At 41.2% G+C, this 24,319-nt stretch overlaps 1 protein-coding gene and 1 long non-coding RNA gene across 7 annotated transcripts in view; one reads left to right on the top strand and one right to left on the bottom strand.

Moving 5' to 3' along the window:
• Positions 1-4,309: 4,309 nt before the first annotated feature.
• LOC147576126 (uncharacterized) lies at positions 4,310-18,237 on the bottom strand. The gene is made up of 2 exons (XR_015241797.1): positions 18,101-18,237; positions 4,310-8,650 (listed from the first exon to the last, which is right to left on the bottom strand). It is a non-coding gene; the product is annotated as an uncharacterized LOC147576126 (long non-coding RNA).
• FBXW4 (F-box and WD repeat domain containing 4) overlaps positions 17,317-24,319 on the top strand; it is an 81,337-nt gene continuing 74,334 nt past the window's right edge. For 2 of the 6 annotated variants that reach the window (XM_086680685.1, XM_086680684.1), the window contains exon 1: positions 17,317-18,234. In XM_086680685.1, coding sequence (XP_086536811.1) covers positions 17,435-18,234 — 800 coding nt within the window. In that variant the 5' untranslated portion in view covers positions 17,317-17,434. The remainder of the gene's footprint in view (positions 18,235-24,319) is intronic. The other 4 variants (XM_086680683.1, XM_025918387.2, XM_086680687.1 and 1 more) reach the window with 3 other exon arrangements.

Raw genomic sequence — 24,319 nt, 5'->3', positions numbered from 1 at the left:
TCTGAGCTGTCAGCACAGAGCATGACTCAGGGCTTGAACCCATGAACCGCCAGATCATGACCTGAGCTGAACTCGGATGCTTAACTGACTGAGCCACCCAGGCGCCCCCAGATTGTCTCACTCCTAAGTCCAAAGGTCTTTTCACATGGTGAACCACTTGGGGTAGCAAATAGTCAGTCTGGGTGGAATGGAAGAATTCGTGCTGGGGCAATAAGGATGGAGAGAGGTCCTGGGAAACCAGAGTATTGAGTGCCAGGCGAAGAGCTTTAGATTGACTACAAAGCCTGTGGGTGGCAGAGGTCTCTGAGTAGCAGAGTGACATAACTTAAGTTTGCCCAAGGCTCTGGGGGCCTAGGCTGTGCCAACTACTAACTGGGCGGTTCAGGAGGGAGAAAGCTACCACCTTGTCATGCATTCCTGGGTGATTCTTCCTCTTGAACTTACTTTCTCCGTTGTGTTAGTCCTGGGTACTCTTAAACACTTCTGCAATTGCCACCCCAGAGAGAGCATCATATTTCAGTAAGGAGCAGAGTCAAAGAGATTCAGATCGGTCCTGGATCCAGTAGTGGACTCCAGTGATGAAAGTGCTCACACACAGACTCTTGTAGCACCCAAGTACCACTGAGCCAAGCCTTCCAAGTGAGAGGCTTCTACATTCTTTTTCTAAGCAGAAGGTTTCGATGTAGGTCAATGGTGAAAGGCGAATTGCTGGAGGGCTAACAGACAATACCCACTCTTTACATTGTGTGAGTGAATTTCTCAACTGATTAAGTAGTAGTTTGCTTGGGGTCTTTAAGTGTGTAGCAGTGTGGCAATTCTTTCTGTCCTCCAATCCCTCTTTTTAATTGAATTTTAAATTGGATGTTGATCTTCAAAGCTTAAAAAAGTATATGCTCTATGACTGTTAGGAATTTATAAGCAACTTTAAAACAAAGTCAAGAATGTGAATATGGAGCATTCTCTATAATACCAAAAACTTGGAAACACTTCAGTTTCCAGGAATAGGGAATTGGTTGAGTAAATTAAGGTACATCTTACTCAGTGGAAGGCTATGCAGGCATTAAAATGATATTGTTGAAGGATATTTAATGGTATAGGAAAATGTCAGGGTTATATTAAGCTACAGTTGAGGCCAGCTTTTAATTTTTAAAAGTACATAATCACTTCACACCTATTAGGATGGCTATGATTAACAAACAAATAAACAAACAAACCAGAAAACAAACGTTGGTGAGATGTGGAGGAATTGGAACCCTAATGCACTGCTGGTGGGAATACAAAATGGTGCAGCCAAATGTGGGAAACAGTACAGAGGCCTCTCCAAAAATTAAATATAGAATTACCATTTGATCCCGCAATCCCACTTTTGGGTATATACACGAAAGAACTGAAAGCAGGGACTCACAGCTTTTTGTACACTATTTTGTACAGCTATTTGTACACAAGTGTTTATGGCAGCATTGTTTGTAATAGCCAAAAGGTGGAAATAAACTAAGTGTCCACTGATGGCTGAATGAATAAACAAAATGTGCTGTATACATACAGTGGAAATTTCCAGCCTTTAAAAGAAATGAAATTCTGACCTATGCTACAACACAGATGAACCTTGAAGACGTTATATGCTAAGTGAAATAAACCAGATACAAAAGGACAGATACTGTATGGTTCCACTTATATGAGGGACCTGAGTAGTCAATACATAGTGACAGAAAGTAGAACAGTGGTTGCCAGAGGCTGGGGGAGGGGGAAATGGGGACAGAGTTCCAGTTTGGGAGATGGAAAAGTTCTGGAGATGGATGGTGGTGATGATTGCACAACAATTTGAATGTAGTCAACGGCATTGAACTGCACACTTAAAAATGGTTAAGACAGTAAATTTTACTGTATGTATATAGTACCACAATAAAACAATTTTTAGAAAATTATATATACAAAAGACTATATGGAAGGCTGGGTAGCAGATTAAAGGTGATTTTATTTATTTTCTTTTTAGTTATTTTCTATTTGGTTTTTAAAATCATTTAAAAATTATTTTTAAGTACATGAGGATTACATACATACATCTTCTTGTAAAAAAGTAAAATATACGGATATAGTTAAAGTCCCCTTAGATCACCTCCCTCAATCCCATATGTACATGTACCTGACGTGTATATAGGATTGTTTTATACATATCATTTTTGTAATATAATTTGTCAACTTTTGTTTTCACTCACCATCATTCGTAGATATGTTTCCATGTCACTCCTTTCCAGTTTCACTTTTTTATTTTTTATTTTGACTTTTTAATAATTTTATATTATTTACTTATTTTTAATTTAATTTTTCATTTTTTTAAATAACTTGGATTTTTTAAAGTTTATTTACTTTGAGAGAGAGAGAGAGAGAGAGAGAGAGAGTGCTAGGGAAGGGAATAAAGAGAGAGTGAGACAGAGAATCTCAAGCAGGCACTGTGCTGTCAGCACAGAGCCCGATGTGGGGCTCGAATTCATGAACCGTGACATCATGACTTGAATTGAAACCAAGAGCTGGAGACTTAACCGACTGAGCCACCCAGGCGCCCCATTTATTTTTTTTCTTTTAGAGAGAGCACACAGATGAGCTGGGAAGAGGGGCAGAATGTGTGTGTGTGTGTGGGGAGAGAGAGAGAGAGAGAGAGAGAGAGGGAGAGAGAGAGAATGAATGAGAATCCCAAGCAAGCTTCATGCTCAGTGTGGAGCCTGATGTGGGGCTAAGTCCCACAACCCTGAGACCATGACCTGAGCGAAAATCAAGAGTTGGATGTTTAACTGACTGAGCCACCCAGGTGCTCCCAGTTTCACACTTTTAAGTGATGAGATATTATTCCAGAGATGGTCATGTTATGGTTTACTTAGCTGGTTGCCCATCGATGGACATTTAGGTTGTTTAATTGCAGTTTTTTGCTATTATAAGCAATTTCGGGTAAACACAATTTATGTCTTTTTAATTGATTCTAATAAAGTGTGTTACATTTATAAAGAGAAAGAGTATTTTAAAATATTAAAAATATCTGTTGTTTTAATTTGAGCTGGAATGAAGGCAGTGACTTTAATTCAGTGTGTGTCCCCATCTTCCTAGAGGCCAGGGTGGCCCAAGACACACATATGCTCTTTCACTGTTAATGTGTTGGGAAACTTGGCCTCCATTATTTTTTTTTCACAAAATTCAGAATAGTATAAATCCATGAGCTCCCCAACTTTCAGGATCCATGTGAAAACCATTATGACCAATGGCTGCTACAGATAAGCACTGAACTACATCTAAAACCTCAAAGCAGAGGAACTGAGGCTCGGGGACAGACTTTTCAGCCCACAGAGGGGAGGAAGTGATGCTAGATATGGCCACCCTTGTGGCACATCAGAATTCTCCAATGGAACTGAGATCATTTGATTCCTTGGATGTGCAACCATATTAGCTCCTATAACCACCGGATCTTCAACTCCTACCCTTATACTTGGGATGCTGGAGACGATGGGATCGATGAGGAAATCAGCAATTGCCAGCACCCTTCACTAAGTTGCAACTGAGTGTAAAATAAGTAAAGTTCTTGCATTTGCTAAAATAAGTTACAATGAAAAGACTCTCCAGTTAAAAAAAAAAAAAAAAAAAAGGAAAAGAAAAAACCTCCCCTCCCTTTAGTCTCCCCTCCAGTCTCTAATCTCATCTGTGAAAAAGAACTGTACTTTACTGTCCACAAAACAGTTCATTTTCAAAGTGAGAGAAGAATTGCTCTGTGAGGAGAGCCATCAGTAACTGGGGTTCATGAATTCCTGCTTGTTTATAGAAAGCAGTGGCTGAGGATAGACACTTTGAAACCACCTGTGAAAGAATTAAAGACCAAGGGGGGCAAAACCCCCATCACAAACAGAATCTCACTGATCAAGTGTGAAAGAAAAGGAAGAAAGAAAAAGCCAAGTAGATCTTTGCAGGCAACCACTAGATGGACACAGAATTCAAAAACATTCTTTAGTGAGATCAAGGATGGCAGGCTTTGAAGCCTGGAGGGCTGGCGAGTCTCAGCACCGGCCTGGCCGTGGCAATCCCCGCACCGACGCGCCCACAGTCTTGCACTTGCTGGAGTAAAGCATTTAAATTGGAACAATGTCAAATTTCACAGCTATCTTATGTCCAGTGACCTTACGGGACCCCGAGGGAAAGACAGATAAAAAATGATTGTTCTCAACACGTTCCTGAAAGCGAAGAAGTCACACAGGCAACCTTGAGAAACAACTTTTCAAAATGAAAACACCCACAAACTCTTGCTTGCGGGGTGGCAAGCAAATTGTGCTTATTTATCTATTCATTTATTTATTCTCTTTACTGAGGACTCACAGTGTGTCACCCTCTTTACAGAACACCTGCAGAGATCAAGTTCCATCACCATGGCACGTAAATTTGCGAGGATGATGTTATTGTGGGAAAAGAGAAGATAACAACTCTTCTGAATTATTTAATCAATCTGGAACAGGTTTTATTGTTGTAAAGGAAGTGAGACATAACTTGTGTCTGACCAAGAAAACCAAAAAAACAGAAGAGGACAAAGATGAGATCTCAAACCTCTGCTGTGTGTTTAGGTAACAATTTCAATGACTGTTCACATCCCCTAACTATGCCTAAGTGAATCATCTTAGCTTAATGGGATTTTTTCCCTTTAAAAGAAATATATGTTATAGATGTTGCTAAAATTTTCTTTAACCACGACCCCAATCTCATTTCCCACCTTCCTTCCCAGAGGCAGCCACCAGCATGAGTTTAAGATTGATAATTCTTTTCTCTTTTTTGTACTTTTCTATACATACATATGTTCTCTCAAGAGTTAAGATACTGTTTTTTTGTGTTAACTTTTCTCATGAATGGCATCATACTGTATGCATTGCTTCGAATTTATTTATTTTGCAATTGCACTCAACTTTACGTTTTCCCCACCTATCCAGATATGTGTGTTGTTCCTTCTGGGGACTTAATGTTTTAAAGGAAGAAAGCAAAGAGGAAGAAAAGTTTATTCACACTGGAACAGTTACATGTACCTATATGTTTCTGCCTGTCTCTGATTAGGAGACCAAAGTCAGGAGGACTTCTTGGAGGAAGGGTGGCCTAAATTCAGTTTTTAGAATAGATCAAAAAATGCTACATGACAAAGAATGTCACAGGGCATTTTAGAGATACCCTTTAAAATAATTTCCTAAACTAGTAATTGTGAGGTTTACTGCATGATTATTATCTTTCCTTCACTATTTGGAATATAGGTCCTATTATTATTATTATTTTGGTTTGGTTTTTTTCACATTTTGGCTAGATGGAGATTTCACTGGGAAAGTAGGTTTTACAAGGGATGCTCTACTAATCAGGTCAAGATTTGCTAAAACCAGACAACTCCAGAAACTCTACAAAACACTATCGTTTAAATCCAACAGGTGGATACACGTACCAATTACAAATGAAAGAATCTTTGATCACCGGAGTCGTTGGTGTGTGCTGAGTAAAATCCATCCCAAATCCAAATATATTTGTAGTGTGAGATGAAGATGTGGAGGTCACGAGTGAGTACTGCTTATGTTAGTAGTTTTAATTTTACCCTGTCGGAGCCCCTGTGTACAAAATTTGAGAAAGCAAGCCCTTGATTTGCTCAGGTTTCCCCGAGGAGGGGCTGCAGAATCCTTGAAGCATGATTTGAAAAAGATGGATAAGATATTCCACCCAAAATTCAACATCACCTTTAATCTTGCCCTCTCCTCCTCTAATCCCTAGGTAATGTTTTGTGCTTCTTTTGCAGGAAAGCAATTTTGTTAATCACTTTAGCACCAATTCTTGCATCCCTGGCAATACTCAGAACTGCCTCCATCCAAGTCTTTGATGTGGGAAAGAAACACACACACTCTTTCACATGTAATCTGAAAACAATTCACCTCTTGCCAATGAATGCACAGCACTCCACTTTAATAGAGAGCAAGTTCTGTGGAGGTTTCTAATCCTTTCTGCCAAAGAAGAGAAGAGAGAGAATCACTCAGGTAGCCCAACCTCATTCAGGAGTTAAAATCACTTGGAATGTTTTGTGGTGTGTTGGGGGCTTTTTAAAAAATATCACTTGCTGAAGATTACGGCTCTCAGGGGAAATCAAAACAACTCAAGATCAAAAAAAATAAATAAAAAATAAAAATAAAAAAAGAGTCCCCATCCCCAACTCAAACAGGATATTCTTCTCAACTCAGATAACTCTTGATCTAAGTGTATTACAAGAAACCTGCTTTAATCCCTCAAAGCAATGGTGTTATAGATAAGTAGCGGTAACTGAGGTGGCTTAAATTCCAGAAATGTACAAAAGATTTGGTTGGAAACAAAACTAAAGAAGAAAGCAAGCTCAATCTGCATTGCTGTGACTTAAGAGGTAAATTTAGGGCAGTAAAAATGCAAAGAATGACCCGTAAAAAAGAAATAGCCATAAAGTCCAGAATTGTCCTAATGGTCCCACAGGCTGCTTTCAGCATGTGTCTGAATGTGTGTGTGCTTTAGGGGTGTGTTTGTGGAAGTATTTTAAGAAAGTGAAATTGTTTTACTGATTTCAGGATCTGACAGAGTTCATTTGAAAATTTCTTTATACATTTTACTGTGATATTACAACATTCTGAAACTGTGTTTCACAAATGATTTTCTTGCTCTTTATATTTTCTTTCTCTTTATATTTTTGGTTGAACTCCAGTATTTTCTTCCTATTTAGTCCCTTTTCTTTGACGTATCACTGCTCACTTAAATGCAATGGGATGGACTTTATGGTTTTTCCTTCTGTCAGTAATTAACCATATTTTCACAGTCTGGGTATTCGTTTTGATCTATCTTCTGACATCCCAGTGAACAGATTGCACATTCCCCCCACCCCCCCCGCGCTTGTCAACTATAGCTCTCTATTGCAAAATAATGGCAATTTCTTTCATTTTGGCCTCTCCCATTTGCCCAAAACATGCTTGAAAATGCTCTTTCACTTTTTTAAGAGTGCCCCTTTTTTAAAGGTAAAGCTTGTTATTTGATAGATGATACATAACAAATAGTTAATAGTTAAAAATTCAAAAGGTATAAAATAGCATGGCACCCGGTTCCCCTTCTTAGAAGCAGACCTTGGTGCTAGGTTTTTGTGTATCTCTCCAGAGATCTTTGGCGTACAAAAGTCAAAGCACACACATGTAGTTTCCCCTGCAAATGGCAACGTATGATATACACTCTTCTGTAGCTTGCTTTTCCCCTTAATGTATATTAGAGATTGTTCTATAGCAGTGCGCATGGTCTTCCTCATTCTTTCTCACAGTTGTTTAGTATCCTATTCTACAGGTGTTCCATGGTTTATTTAAACAGTTTGGAATACATTTGTTCCAAACGCTTCTATTCTCTAATCGTGGCTTCTTTCCTCACAGGTTGTGTCTGTGACTCTATCCTAGGTACCGTAAATAAGTGACTGAATTGTAACCCGGAGGGCTCTTGAACAAGTTTTAAAATTTTGTTTTCTAAACATTTAAAAACTGAAAAAATTACCCAAAGGGATATGGGTTTATAGTTTTCAAAAAAACAAACAAACAAGCAGAATTATGGCAGTTATGTGGTGCCAAGACTTTGAATTATTTTTTGAATTATTTCCTCTCAGTCTCATCATGGATCCCTCCTGGACTGTGTCATGACCTACCTGCTTAAAAATTTAAAATTCCATTTTTCATTGACTTTCCTATATGGGTTAACGTAGGATTCTGTATTGAGAATTTCCTTCCAGCAGCTGGTATTAACTTTAATTCCCTTAACCTACGAAATATATTAAACATTTTCTTATATACTTTTAATTGAAAACCAATTTGACATGCTATCTCATACATGACTTCAGGGAAATTGGAACTTCTAGTTGACCTCAGTTCTTTGGGGAGGGCAAAGCAAGCTATGGGGCCTGACTGTTGCGACTCCTTTCCTATTGTTGAGTCGTCTAAGAGATGAAGATCTTGGGAGGTTATAGATTAGATCCCCTGGGTTGTGCCACACCTCCACTGAGACTGGTCATGCTGACGGCATGCATGAGAACCTGGGCAAAAATTTCTCTCCGCATATTGGGGCCTCCATGGCATTTGGAGTCTCAAGCCCTTGTCAAGTGAGGATTTGAACTCTTAGCTCTGCCTTGCCGGAGCTGATATCCATGTGAGTATTGTTTGCTTCTACTGTCCGACCTTGTTCAATTTCAGTTTTTTTCATCTGTCCATTTGGTTCCTAATTTATGAGCTTCTATCGCACATGTAAAGTTTAGCCTCTCTTTGCTCGCTGTTTCACCGGCAGACTCCTCTGGCAGAAAGCCTGTCATCTGTTGTAAAGGAGAGCTGGTGTTGACTCGAAGCAACAGAGTTGGTGGTCTAGTAGCCATTGTCCTGTGTTAGGAGCAGGTGGTCTCACTAAGCTCCATGTGTTTGGAAACTTCTCTGACCAGTGCTTGTGCCGCTCAAGGAAGAAGAGCTCAATCTGTACTCCTTGTTTCCAGGTCAATCTACTGAACCTGGGAAAATCCCCAGGGGCTAGCTTGGCCCTCTTCCTGCTTTTCTCGCCATGGTGGATTTTAAATGTAGGGGATTTTCCTCATTCATCTCTGCATTTGTGTTTGAAACAGCTGCTATAGAAAGGAGAAAAGGCACATTATATAGAATACATAATTTTTAAGAAGCAGTGACACAGGTTTTCAAAGAACAGTACGTTGGTACAAAGGTCATAACTGCTGTTTAGTAGCATATGAGTATGGGTGTGTATATACGCATTTTTTTTTTACTAAAGTAAAAGCCAAAAAAATTAAAGAAGACCTATCCTTATTCCATTCACATCCAAACTTTGTTCATATTTAGCAACTGAACACAACCCACCATCTGTTCAAAATAATGCAATTGAATGGTACTCCAGAAAAGTTACTTTTTGTGTTTTTCTCATTTTCAACAGACCCCAAACCTAGGACAAGATAAATAAATTATATCCTGTGGTTTCATTCAGTGTAATGAATGTCTCAGATGAAAAAATTTGCTTGATGTTAGGTGTTCTTAAATAGAAATAATTATAGAATCAGATATAAGAATTTTATTTTAACTTTTCTTTAAAATTAAAAAAAAATGTTTATTTATTTTTGAGAGACAGAGAGACAGAGCATGAACAGGCAAGGGGCAGAGGAGAGGGAGACACAGAACCCAAAGCAGGCTCCAGGCTCTGAGCTGTCAGCACAGAGCCCCACGCGGGGCTCAAACTCACAGACCGTGAGATCATGACCTGAGTCAAAGTCAGACTGAGCCACCCAGGCACCCCAAGAATTTTATATTTGACCTGGCACTTTCTTCTAGAAGTACTGAAGATACTTAAGTTAATTTTTTTTCTAGAGCTTAACTATCACTCTTTTACTGGAAGAGAACTCCTAAGATCATGTTTGTATGTATTCTATCTTAATGATGACCTTATTTTTATTTGTCTGTGTATGTTTGTATGCATATGTGTTTGTAAGTGTATATTTATTTAAAAAATCCCTAGTTGATCATGAAAATTTCACAAGGTTTTTGTGGTTTCCTTCATCTTCAAGGTTTATATCTTCCATCTTCCACTTTTGCCAAATGAGTCTTCCTGCTGACAGAGATCAGAAAAATCACAAGTTCTGAAGTTGGATGCTTAACCCACTGAACCACTCAGGTGCCCCTTATTTATTAAATTTGAGAGCGAGAGGGAGGGTGTGGGAGTGGGAGAGAGGGGCAGAGGGAAGGAGAGAGAGAGAGAGAGAGAGAGAGAGAGAGAGAGAGAGAGAGAGAGAATCTTAAGCAGGCTCTATCCTCAATGTGGAGCCCCACAGGGCTCCATCTCATGACCCTGGGATCATGACCTGAGCTGAAATCAAGGGTTGGACACTCAACCAATTGAGCCACCCAGGTGCCCCCTACATTCTATATATTTCAATTCATATATATTATTTCTATAAAAATTGGTGCTTGCCAATGGCTATTTTCTCGCAATGTAAAGTCAGGACAGTATCTTGGAATGACATCTTTTCTTCTGGAAAATGAATCCTGGTACAGCTATTAATTTGGGTGACTAGAGGTTTTTGTTTGAGATAACCTATGGGACATTAGTTTTTCTTTTTTTTTTTTTTTAAACAAAGTTTATTTTGAGAGAGGGAGAGCATGCAAGCAGGGAAGGGGCAGAGAGAGAGGCGGTGGGGGGGGGGGGGTGGTGATCCCAAGTAGGCTCTGATGTCAGTGCAAAGCCCTGCACGGGGCTTGAACTCCCAAACTGTGAGATCATGACCTAAGCAAAAATGAAGAGTCAGATGCTTAACCAAGTGAGCCACCTTTCTTTGCATTTGTGGTGACAGGATAGCATTTCCTATCACGAGTCTCTATAACTCAGGAAACACACTGCCTTCACATGCATTATGATTTTTGCAAAGATTTTCTGTAAGAGTCACAAAAGGCTAAAATGAACTAAAAAAAAAACCCCGTTTTATATTGTAGAACAGATTTAGATTTACAGAAAAATTGTGATGCCAGTAGAGAGAGTTCCTGTATGTTCCCATTATCAACATCTTACAGTAGTGTTGTGCATTTGTAACAATTAATGGGCTGATCAGAATTCCTTAGTTTTTACCTAATGTCCTCTTTTTTTTTTTTTTCCTCCAGGATAGCACATTACATCTAGTTGTCATGTCTCCTTTGGCTCCTCCTGGCTGTGACAATCTCTCGGACATCCCTTATTTTTGATGGTCTTGACATTTTTGAGGAGCACTGGTCAGGTATTTTGTAGAACGTCTGTCAATTGGAATTTGTCTGATTTTTTTTTTTCATTATTAGACTGGGATTATAGGTTTTGGGGAGGAAGGCCACAGAGGTAAAGTACCATTTTCATCAAGATATATCAAGGGTAACTACTATCAACATGACTGATCACTGTTGATGTTGACCTTGATCACCTGGCTGAAATAGTGTTTGTCAGCTTTCTCCACTGTAAAGTTACTCTCCCCTGCCTTTCCATATTGTACTCTTTAGATGGAATCCCTATGTGCAGCCCTCACTTTAGGAGTGGGTGTGGGTTAGAGTTATGCTTTGCCTTGGTAAAGGTGAAGTATAAACAAATTATTAGGAATTCTTCTGCATGAGTGATGTGTAAAATGAACTTTAGTATTAAAATGAACTAATATTAAAATATTAAAATGGGGGCGCCTAGGTGGCTCAGTAGGTTAAGCATCTAACTTCCGCTGAGGTCATGATCTCGCCGTTTCTGAGTTCAAGCCTTGTGTCGGGCTCTGTGCTGACAGCTCAGTGCCTGGACCCCGCTTTGGATTCTGTGTCTCTCTCTTTCTACCCTTCTCTCACTCACTTACTCACTCACTCACTCTCTCTCAAAACTAAGTAAACATTAAAAAAATTTCTAAAAATATTAAATGAACTAATTTAATTATTTCTTACATTTAGGTATAAACTAGGATTTTTAAAAAACTGATTATTTCTATAATACATGTTCACTGCAAAAAACTTAGAAGATGCAGAAAAGTGTAAAGCAACGGCAAAAAGAACTATCCATGATTCTGCCTCTCATAGGCATCCATTTCTAACATTTGGTCATATTTCCTTCTGTTTTTTTTTTCCATAAAGTAACTATTTAAAAAATGTTTTTAAATGTTTATTTATTTTTGAAGGAGAGAGAGACAAAGCATGAGCGGGGGAGGGGCAGAGAGAGAGGGGGACGCAGATTCCGAAATGGGCTACAGGCTCTGAGCTGTCAGCACACAGCCCAATGTGAGGCTTGAACTCACGAACCTCAAGATCATGACCTGAGCCGGAGTCGGATGCTTAACCGACTGGCGCCCCTATTTTTAAACAGTGCTTTAAATTGTTTCATGTGAAATAAAAACATTTTATCTTTGAATATGACAAAGACAGTGGATTCATAAAAAAACCAGAAGATCTTGGTGGTATGTCTAACATGATAGCAGAATACAAACCTACCAACACGATATATGATTCCTGAAAACAAAACTTTAGGCTCCACTCTTCTATTTATGAGATGTTCACATGTTTCTAGATATAGTATTCACTGTTAGGCCTCTTATTTCTAATACTCTAATTTGTCCTTTCACTTGTACATGATACACATTTTTAAGTGGAATAAATAAAGTTTAATGAAACTTAGGTGGCTAGTTAAAAACTCTGGCAATAATCTAGGCTTCAAATCCCCAACTTTCTTTTTGCATGATGTGTTTGGACTCATGGCAATGTGATTGTTCTTTTTGAGAGACTCTGTTGATTTTGTAAAGGTGATATGTGCTTCTTATTAAAAAATCAAGAACTACAAAGAAGTACAAAGTAAAATCCAAAGATTCTATTACCTAGAAATAACCATTATTTTTCCAAAAAACTTTTTGACACATAATGTTACATTAATTTTGGGTGTACAACATACTGATTTGACTTCTTTGTACGTTGTGCTATGCTCACACAATTGTTGCTACCATCTGTCATCATACAGCGCTATTCCAATGTCATTGGCTATATTCTCTATGCTGTGCCTTTTATTCCTGCGACTTACCACATTCCTGTGTCTCCCACTCTCCTTCACCCATTTTGCCCAACTCCCTCCCCACTCCCCTCTGGCAACTACCAGTTTGTTCTCTGTATTTATAGGTCTGATTCTACTTTTTGTTTATTCATTTGTTTTTCAGATTTCAGAGTGAAATCATACGGTATTTGTCTTCCTCAGTCTTATTTCACTTAGCATAATACCCTCTAGGTCCACCCATGGTGTTGCAAATGGTATCATCTCATCCTTTTTTATGACTACATAATATTCCTCTGTGTGTTTTTGTGTGTGTGTGTGTGTGTGTGTGTGTGTGTGTACATATACCACATCTTCCTTATTTCTTCATCTATTGATGGACACTCAGGTTGTTTCCATATCTTGGCTACTGTAAATAATGGTGAAATAAACATAGGGATACATATATCTTTTCAAATTAGTGTTTTGTTTCCTTTGGGTAAATACCTAGTGGAATTACTAGATCATATGGCATAGAAATAACCATTATTAACATCACTTCACAAAATCTGTTTGCAAATTTACAAATAAGGATAAATTTACAAAAAAGGCTCCTGTAATATATGCCATACATACATCATTACTTATATTTAACAGAAGAAAATGAAGCAAATTATTAAACTTTGGTTAAATGTTCTTTTTGCAGGATAGATTAGTTCCTACAAATCCCTTTGAAGTTTTGCAGAAAGACTATGAATATCACTAAGAGGTTGTTGGTCCACATAGTGAACTCTTAAAAAATAACCGAGGGGTGCCTGGGTGGCTCAGTTGGTTAAGCATCCTACTCTTGATTTTGGCTCAGGTGATGATCTCACAGTTTTGTGGGTTCATGCCCCACATCAGGCTCTATGCTGACCCTGCAGAGCCTGCTTGAGATTCTCTCTCTCTCTCTGCCCCTCCACTTCTTGTGCTCTCTCTCAAAATAAGTAAACTTAAAAAATTATTTAAATAAAAAAAATAATGAAGATATGAAAGGAGCTACTTTAATGCTTAGAAGCAGTTTTTACTTAGAAACCAGAACTGCTTGATGGTCTGAGGTAAAGTATAATATTATTAAGTGTGTCTTTATCAGTTGCAAGGGATCTTAGAGGACCCTGAATTCAATGCCTTATTTCATTTTCTGCTGTGTATGGCATAGGCATGGTTCAGAGTATAGCTTTGGGGGTAGACTGGCACTTAGGAACCATGTGACCACAGGCCTTAGTCTCATCTCCTGCAAAAAACTGGGTTCATAGCATCTTCCTCATGTGACTGTTGATAGGAATAAGACAATACATTGAAAGCTCTTATAATAGTGCTTGATAAATAGTGTTTAATAAATATAAGCTCTTATTAAACAGGAATAATGGTGAGCATCTGAGCCAGTGTTTGACATTGAAAACTGTCATTCACAAAATAATCTCTTTCTCTCTAATTCATCTCAGATTAATTTCCCTGTTAAATTTGCTCACTCCTAAAGTTAAAGATTGGGGCTCTGAGTGCTTCACCAGTGGGTACATGGGCTCCTGTCTGAAACTGCTACCTATGTGTATGAGAATGGACAGAACACACAATTCTAGTGTTTTTACAAACCTAAGCATACGTTATGTTCTACCTATCACAGCAATAATTGCTACTGTGCACGTCACTTACATGGACATACACAAAGAGATTTGTATCTTAAAAATCCTCTTTATTTTTTTTTATTTTTTAGAGAGAGAGAGTGAGAGAGCAAGAGCGAGAGAGAGAGAGCATGCACACATAGGGGCACAGAGAGAGAGAGAGACAGAGAGAGAGACAGAGAGAGAGAGAGAGAGAGAGAGAGAGAGAGAGAATCCTAAATAGGCTCCACACTCATTTACTTTCATTATAAACCCATCTTTCAGCCATAGTTGATTTTTTAAAAAGTATTCAGTACCCCCCCGCACTGCCCCAAAATTTTGAGAATAAAACATCTAGCTACCTCTCTGAGTTAAGACTATAGTTTTTTGGGGGCGCCTGGGTGGCGCAGTCGGTTAAGCGTCCGACTTCAGCCAGGTCACGATCTCGCGGTCCGTGAGTTCGAGCCCCGCGTCAGGCTCTGGGCCGATGGCTCAGAGCCTGGAGCCTGCTTCCGATTCTGTGTCTCCCTCTCTCTCTGCCCCTCCCCCGTTCATGCTCTGTCTCTCTCTGTCCCAAAAATAAATAAACGTTGAAAAAAAAATTAAAAAAAAAAAAGACTATAGTTTTTTGTTTTTTTGTTTCTTGTTTTTTCATGCTCAGGATTTTAGGGGTACACATTACCACCACATAACAGATTATATGCCCATTTCCCATTTTCGCTTTGCCTTTCTCCATACTGAGTAACTTTGGCTTTTATGTATATATGTATGTATGTATGGTAAATCATTACACCATAAATTCCAGTTCAAACAGCTCACTTGATCTCTAGCTTGCATGTGAAAGAGGGTGACTTAATGTTTTTAAGTGATAGTTTAATTTTTCCATCAATAAAGGTAACATAGGGTGAAGAGTAAGTTACGTTTGTGTGAGGGTGGATTTTAACACTGACTTATGTTGGGTTAATGAAATAATTTTTTGTGCCTTTAATACTCCCATAAAAACTAGGTCATGTGGAAAAACTCTCAGCTTTACAGAGGAATGGTTAAAAAATAGTTAAAGAGTAAGAAGTTACAAACACGTCTAACACAATTCTGAACACAAAATGTAGGAACCATATGCTGTATTCATCTGGGTCTTCCTTCCACAGTGGCTCACAGTACACAAATGTAGCAAAATCAATAAATGTTGAGTTGATGTCATTACCTCAATTTGCAGCATTCCTACCTCAATAGCCTTCTAACCTGTGAATAAATAAATTTCTCTATAATGATCTTTAAGAGATGGTCTAAATTCCTTAGTTGTACTGAAACGTCATATCAAATATTTCTTTTATGAAGTAAACCACTGGTTGGAGTTTGGGAATCTTTTCAACACAAAGCCTTTGTTGTATTTTTTTTTTTTTTTTTGTAAGGGTATTTTTTTTTGTAACAGGATTTGACCTGTAACTATTATTGAGAATTTTCTTAGAGGAGTTCAAAGCATTTTACAGGGATCATCTCATTTATCCCTCGAAAGTAAGGCAGAGGCATTATCTCCACTATAAACTGAGAACACTAAAAGGCCAAGATAGGTGGGGTTTTTTGTTGTTGTTTTGCTAAGATCAAAAAGTAATTCTAGGGCAGAGCCAGATTCCGGTCTGACCTTGTTACATGATGCTTCTGCAGCACCATAATGCAATGTAGTAGCTTTCCTAGGTCTCCCTTGGCTATCCTAGGTATTGAATAATTGAATGATTTCTCATTCATTCTTGCTCCCTGAAAATGGGTCTTAAGACGTAAATACAAAATGAAACAGGATTTGGGGTACAGGATATACAGGGATAGTCATCTTCCTCCCTCCCAAATCTTGGCTGCCTAGCCCAGTGCTGTGCTATAGAAAAACAATTGGGGGGGGGGTGCACTTGGGTGGCTCGGTTGGTTAAGCCTCCATCTTCGGCTCAGGTCATGATCTCATAGTTTGTGGGTTCGAGCCCCCTCTGTGTGGACAACTCAGAGCCTGGAGCCTGTTTCGGATTCTGTGTCTCTCTCTTACTCTGCTCTCCCCCTGCTCCTGCTCTGCCTCTCTCTCCTTCAAAAATAAATAAACATTAAAAAAAAAATTTAAGGGGCGCCTGGGTGGCGCAGTCGGTTAAGCGTCCGACTTCAGCCAGGTCACGATCTCGCGGTCCGTGAGTTCGAGCCCCGCGTCGGGCTCTGGGCTGATGGCTCAGAGCCTGGAGCCTGTTTCCGATTCTGTATCTCCCTCTCTCTCTCTGCCCCTCCCCCGTTCATGCTCTGTCTCTCTCTGTCCCAAAGGTAGATAAACGTTGAAAAAAAAAAATTAAAAAAAAAATTTAAAAAAAGAGGAAAGAAAAACAATTGGGGCCACAAATGCAAGTCACATGCATAATTTTAAGTTACCTAGTTACATTAAAATACATTTTATTTACCCAATGTGTCAAAAATGTCGTCAGTTCAACATGTAATATAAAAATATCGAGATAATTCATTCTTGTTCTCCTAGAAGTCTTCAAAATCTGGTGTCTATTTCATACCCCACACCTCAATTTGGACTAGCCACATTTTAAATGCCCAATAGCCACACGTGACTAGCGTGGGTCATGTCAGAGAGCATTTCCAGACTTTAGTCGGTTTTTCTTAGCTCTCCCTTCAGGTTGGTGCCCTTGTGAATGGAATTCACCCACAAGAGTGGGTGGTGTGGGAGAAGGACTCCTGGGTGACCTTGGCAGAATCCACTTGCACTTTTGTGGTGACTAGTAAGAAGCCCTAGCTTTGCTATTTCCTGATAACATGGCTGGGGAGTTATGGACTCAGGATCTAAAATCCCAACTCACTATCAGGACCCGGTTCCTACCCTACAGGAGGACCAGGGCTAAGGAAAGTGCCAAGTTCCAGGGCTACGGTTTCACGGGGCAGGGGCAGTGGCAGGTGGCCTGTGGAAAGGAGGCATGGCTCAAGGAAGAGGATGGCTCCCAGGGAGGGGAGGCCACCCAAATGGATGCTTCTTGAGGGCAGAGGCTCCAAACAGGCAGATTCGTGGAAGGCGGAAGCTCTTCTTGGGGCCTTCGCTGGCCCTTGGAGGGCCTCACATGCCAGACGAGTGGATGCATGTGCTTCCACCCAGCGCTCCCGGCGGCCAGGCCGATGGGGGAGGGGGTCTGCTCCCTGGGCCGGCCCGCACCCCGCAGCGGCTCCACGGGCCGCGGGTGTGAGGGGCGGGTCCAGGCCTCGGCCCGCGCCGCCCCCATGTGACCCGGTCCGACATGGTGTCGCCTCCTCCCGGGGCGGCTGCGGCGGCGGCTCCGGCTCGGCTCTGCGTCGGGCCGGGCCCGCGGCCGCTCATGGGCAGCCAGGGCCACCCGGGGCCGCCCGGGAACTGCGGGCCCGGCGAGGGCGAGGGCGGGGAGGCGAGGAAACTGCAGGAAGGGAGGGTCGCGAGGGGGAAGCGAAGGAAGGGGAAGGGGAAGGGAAAAGCGGGAGCGGGGCAAGGCGGAAGAGGAAGCGGGGCGGAAGGGAATCCGGGGCCGCAGAAGGCGAAGGAGGCAGCGGGGCTGGGGGCCGAGGCGGGAGCTAGCGCAGGCCCGGGGGAGGAAGGAGAGGGCTGCGGAAGCGTGGAGGAAAGGGAGAGAAGGATCGTACGCGGAGATGCGGGGAGCGCAGGGGCGGGGAAGGAGGCCAGAGGAAGAGGTGATGGCAAGAAGGAGGAATGGAGGGTCAGGCCTGGGCGGCGGGAGGACGCCAGGCCGGGGAGAACACAGGGACGAGGGGGTCAGGCTTGGGGCTGCATCGCGGGGGCTGGGGCGGCGGGGGAGGCCATGGCGGCGGCGACCGAGGAGGAGGCGGCGGCCCGGGAGCCGGCCGGCCGCCCCGCTGCGGGGCCCGCGCTCTTGCGCCTGCCGGAGGAGCTGCTGCTGCTCATCTGCTCCTACCTGGACATGCGGGCCCTCGGCCGCCTGGCGCAGGTGTGCCGCTGGCTGCGGCGCTTCACCAGCTGCGACCTGCTCTGGCGCCGGATAGCCCGGGCCTCGCTCAACTCCGGCTTCACGCGGCTCGGCACCGACCTGTAAGCGCCCGCTCGCCCGCCCGCTCCCCGCCCCGGGCCGGCCGGCGTCCCGGGAAAGGGCGGGGCGCCGCGGCCTGGTCGGCCGGGGCTGTGTCGCACCCCGAACGCCGCCCGAGGCCCGGACCCGGCCTGTGCCCGGACCCCTCCCCAAGAGCCCCTCTCCTGTCGGAGGCCCCCATCCGAGAAGCCTCCCGTGAGCATCCCTCAGTCGGCACCCTCCCTGGGCGGCTTCTCACAATTAGCCCGTCTTAAGCACTGCCTTCAGCTTGTAATCGTGTCTTCCCTCTAAGAGGGTGACTGTCCTGGTTCCTCAGCTCCCCACGAGCCGAGCTGGCCTGAGGCTTCGCACGCCTCCTCTGGTCCAGGTGTAGGACCCATGTCCGCCATGTGGTCTGTCAGAACGTTTTTGTGGACGGACGTTCATCCGCTCACCCTCTTCTGAAGGTTGTTGGGCTGCAGGGCTCGGATGGAATCGAATGTGGAGAAAAGGGCTCAGACCTGACAAGGCCCCTGGTCCAAGTGTCACCCATAGTTTATGGCTTGATACAGGCAGAACACACAAAAAGGGGTGCCTGCTTATGGCAGGGGACTGGATTAGGTGTAGGTGGTATACGAAGGTTTGTTTGGTATTGCATTTTGACCTGTTTTGGGTGGGATCTGAGACCTGTGCGTGGAAAACTTTGAACCACCTGAGCTATTAAGTAGGAAGGGAAGAAAATATATAGCATTGGGTGAGTAAAAGCTTTCAGACTGCACCTAACTGCATCCAATATGGGTTTCCAAAACGGTAATTATGAAACAGTATAACAACATTAAAGAAAGTTTTTAAAACATAAAGAGCTATAATACCACCACCTTAGACAACTACTCATGATTTAAAATGACTTTTCAGTTGCATAACCCCCCACCCATCCCTCAGTTGCTGTCTTACTGATCCTGACAAAATAGGTGCATAATAAATGTTTGTGGACTCTACCAAAACGGAGATTAAAAACATTCCTCTAATATTAAACTTTCATGATGTGTCCAGCTTTTTGCTATTATAGATAATGAATAAAGCATTTTTGGGTGATAGCTTTACTGACATATGTTACATACCATACATATGTCGCTCAAGATTGGCTTCATGGATCAAAGGTTATGGTTTGTAAAATTGTACCAAGTTACAGCGGCACCAGCAAAGAAGGATTAACCAATTTCATGTGAAAATTTAAAAACTCTGCTATTTTAGTGGGCATACGATGGTGTCTCAAAGTTTTGTTGTTTTATGATTTTGCTTTTTTTTTTTAACCACTGACCCCAATAAATATTTTCCCATGTGTTTGTTTCACCTGTGAGATTGTCTGTACCTAGTCTTTGCCCATTTATTATTGGGGTCTTGATGTTTTTCTCATAAATTTGGAATCCTGTGGGTCATAGATCCTAGGCTCTCATCTGTCATCTTTGATGCAAATATTTTCCCCAGTCCTTTTTACTTTACTATCTTAGTGTATAGAAGTTTTACACTTCAGTATATCAGAATCTTTCAGTCTTTTGTGATTTTTTTTTCTTCTTTTACCCCAAAGCTGAGAAATTTACAATTTTTCCACAGACCAGATAAATCATTTTGATATTCTGCTGGCTTTCTTACAATTTGATTTTTAAAAATAGTTAACACTTCCATCAATATCAGTTTTGTTTAGGGGCAAGGGTGAATTCAACTTTTTTTTTCTCCCGAAACAACTGCCTAGTTGTTACTATACTTTTTGTTAAATAATGCTCCTTCCCTTTGTTTTAGAAAGCTTATGTTGCCAATTATTAAGTGTGTGTGTGTGTGTGTGTGTGTGTGTGTGTGTGTGTGTGTGTATGTACATCTGAACTCCATTTTATTCCACAGATATATTTTTCCATCTCATACTATTGTAATATTGTTGCTTTTTGGTAGAGTCTCATATCTGTTAAGGTTATATTATCCTTGTTGGATTTTTAAAAACTTGTTTGTTTGTTTATTTATTTATTTTAAGAGAGAGAGAGAGAGAGAGAGAGAGAGAGAGAGAGAGCACTCAGGGCAGGGGCAGAGAGGGAGAGAGAATCCCTAGCAGGCTCCATGCTGTCAGCACAGAGCCTGATGTGGGGCTCAAACTCACCAACTGTGAGACCATGACCTGAGCTGAAATCAAGAGTCAGACACTTAACTGAAATAGCCACCCAGGCACCCCTCCTTGTTGGATTTTTTTTTTTTTTAAATGTGTGTCATGTCTCCACTCCCAGCCAACTCCCCAGCAAAAAAATTCTGTGCCTCTTCAAAAGTTTCTGTGGTTTTCAATGTAAAGTTCCTATATATCTATTGTTAAATTTATTCCTAAGTATTCTTAAATGTGTTATGCATTTTTTTTTTTTTTTTGTGAATGCAGTCTCTTTTCCAGTATGTTTTCCAACTGGGTATTATTAATGATGTATAAGATTACTATAATCTCTTGTAAATTTTGAACCTGATCATTTTGCTTAACTTTTATTCTAGTATGATTTTGTCTGGTTATCCAGTTGTCAAATTGGTTATCTAGTATGATGATAATGATTCTTTGGGATTTTTTGGCATGCGGTCTTGTAGCTTTGTTTCTTATAAGAAAAATTCTTTCGGTGCACCTGGGTGGCTCAGTCAGTTAAGCGTCCGCCTTTGGCTCAGATCATGATCTCACTGTTTGTAGGTTTGGGCCCTGTGTCAGGCTCTGTGCTGACAGCCTGGAGCCTGCTTCAGATTCTGTGTCTCCCTCTCTCTCTGCCCCTCCCCATCTCGCTCTCTCTCTCTCAAAAATAAATAAACATTTAAAAATATTTAAAAAAAAAGAAGAATTCTTTCAAAAAAATTATCAGTTGACCTTTAAGGGAACCCAAGCCAGCTAAGGCAAAGCTTAGCTTTCTTTCCTTAGAGAGATTAAATGAATGAATGAAAGAATTGATGTTCAGTTTTCCTTCTTTTTCAAATGGTCTAAAGAGAGATTATGAGAATGAGTGTTCATTTGTAAGCACTAACAACAAAATGAAATGAGTTTGTAGTATAAATTGCTTTGAGACTGTCAAGTAATATGGCTTTATTATTTATTAGCCATGTGTGTTTTGATTTCTTGCCTGTGTCCTGGGATGAGGTATCTCCGACATTCTAGGGAAGTTGTTTTACCACAGACTTGATAAAGAGCAGGGTCACCGCTCGTGTTTTCTGAGTTGAGGGAAGAAGTTATGTGGGTTACAGCAGGTGGAGAGAATGTTTACCAGTGTGGTCTGTTTCTGGACAGCTGCAGAGGCGTGATAAGCCACCAAGAGAGGTGGTTGTCATCCCTGGAGGGAGACAGCACACAGCCCAGTCCTCGTAGGGCATCAGGGAGCCTGGGCCCAAAGTATAAAGAGACTATGGCTGCTTGGATAGTGGCAGGACTATAGTTGATGGTTTGGGCTAATTAACTGCAGACTGGACAGTGGGATATTTCTATGAGCACAACACGAAACTTCATTTTCTCACACGTTACACAAACTCACCGGCCTGAGTTTTATCATCTCTAAGAACAGGAATGGCCTACCCAGTAAAATGAGGCTTAAACGTACTCATGTGTAAGCACGAGCAGTGTTCGGCACACAGTAGGCACTCGAGAAATTGTCGTAAAATGGAACTTTTTACTTGCCTGGTTTCTCCTCTCATCAGTCTGTATATAGCAAAAGTGGAGATGGTTTGAATTGGCGGTGCTGCTTACAGACAGGAAGTGGGGGGAAACACACACACACACACACACACACACACACACACACACACACAGCTTAGTTTCTGTCACCTGTCCGGAATGTTTTTGGAAGCATGACAGCACAACCTGTGGGCCTAGGGTCTGCACTCCCTGCTGGAGAGCCTCTTGATGGTCAGAAACACAAACTGCTAAGGTTTACTGACCTTCCGGCCCAGGGCAAGTCCCATTCAGTTTGGCTGTTCCTAACCTGATCATAGCTTTGTTGAGTAAGATGAACTGCTTTGGTTCCTTGTGATTTGTTAATGGTCTTATACTTGTGCTTGAAGGCATTCTGGTCACTTTAAAACCACAAACAAATAATTTGCTTCCCTTTAGGCCTCTTGCCCAAACAGTGAACATGGGTAGGGATCCTGAGCTTTTTAAAAAAAAAGTGAGCACAAAGACAGTTTGAGTCAGTCATCTGGTTTAAAATCAGTTTCGTTTGAAGGTTTTATGAAGCCTGGGGGAATAGAAAGATCTTCAATATAAAAATAAAGGAAATGTTTCATATAGGAATCTTTTAAATTTTCCCTGAAGAGTAGGAGGAAAACTAACTTAGTTTAGTCTTCACGAACAAAACAGTGAAATTTAACCCTGTCAGTTTATAATGAAGGTTGAAAGCAAGAAGTAGACAGACTATATGACAGGTGGACGAGCAGAGGTACTGTCTGCAAGTTCGAATAGTGAAAATGTTAACGAGCCGAGAACAGAAAGAATAAAATATACCTGTGTATGTACATCTGTGGGGGTTTTAAAAATACTTTTGCCAATCTTAATTCCTCCCAAATTAAGTCCAGTATGTTTTCAAACTTGAATTTCATTTTAAATATCCTTTGAGCAATGCCTGGGTGCTCTCTTGCATTTGCTTGTGGTAGAATTGCCTAGAATGAACAATAGGTGTTTAGGAAGTGAGGCTCTGAGGCGTTTGCCCTGGCATGTATATTCATTCCTCAGCCAGGGTCTTGCAGGCTTGGAGCTCTTTGAGGCTGGGGAACGGGGTATCTATTTCAGTGATGATTAACGTCCAGAGTGGGGAGATGGACACAGATAAGCAGAGTGTGTTTGTTTGTTTTAAAATGATTGCACCTAAGAGCATTTTTTTGGCCCAGAAAGCATAAAGTTTCCTTTCCTAACTCTGACCTGGAGAAGGCATTGCTGCCTGGTTACATTTAAGGTCTAAACAGCGATTTTCAGAAAACAATTAGCAACTTAAAGTAGCTTAGGCTTTCTCCTTCACCTTTCTGCCTTGCCTAGGAAGGGGCGTCCCTTACTTGTTCTCTAGTTGACTGAAAAGTTTCATAGGTGGATGTATTTAACTGTAGTCGTTTTGAAAAGGCCTTATATTTGATGGTTTTGTTGAGTCAATAAAAGTCGAGTTCAGTTTACGTGCTTTTTAACATAAATAAAACAATACACCTGTGGAAGCAGGCTTAGTACAGTTAGCATCTCCAAATGCAAACTGGAAGAATGGAAGGTCTTTTCCTCCAAGACTTTGAGAATATAGAGCTGCTTGTATCCTTTACAGTCTTGTAAAACTGGAATAGTAGGGGATGAATTTTCTAGCATTCAAGGCAGAAACACGGAGAAACCCAAAGTCTTCACCGTTTCTAAGATGAGCAATTCCTATTGGAATGCGATCTCAGAAAATATTTCAATACATCATACTTTGAATTTTCTGTGTCTGGTACCTTCACCTTAGGTAAAGGTTGTGAGCTGCTGAAATCAAACTGACAATGAGGTTACTGAGGAAGCGTACAGGTCTTTGAAAAAAAACATTTTGGAGTGTTTGGTGTAAAATTACCTTTGTGTGACAACCTTAACTCTGGGTTGACCCTGGCATTGGATTAGTTCTGTTTACGAGTCATAACGATAGAACAGGGAGTATTTAGGCAGACTCTTCTTAAGACCAGTACATTTTGAAAATTTAAGATGAGGTCAACTGTTGGAAAAAATGAGGACAAAGCCAAGTATTGAATTTTCAGTGAAAATTGGCATATCCTTCACTTTGATCCACAGGAACACATTTTTGCTAAGTTCCAGAATTTATCTCAGGTACATCAACCATCAGGTGAGGTTGAGAATCCAAAGATTTGGTTGTCCTTTCTGTTCAGCAGTCTTGTTTAGATTTGAACAGGATTCAGATGGAACTCTGAAACAAGGTGGTTGTACTAATTAAGAATATGTTCATGAATCCTGAATCATGTGAACGCCTGAGCTGTATCTAAAGCGGAGGATGAGACTATCTGGAGAAAGAATTTACCTCTTGTTAGTGTTTAGCTGCCTTGTCTCAACTTTGAGTCAGTTCTTCATTATATCCAAACCATCCACATTGC

This window comes from Puma concolor, chromosome D2, assembly GCF_028749965.1.
Source record: "Puma concolor isolate L17-30 chromosome D2, mPumCon1.1.hap2, whole genome shotgun sequence".
NCBI lineage: Eukaryota > Metazoa > Chordata > Mammalia > Carnivora > Felidae > Puma > Puma concolor.
The sequence above is the reverse complement of the archived record's forward strand: the minus strand, read 5'-3'. Positions and strand labels throughout refer to the sequence as shown.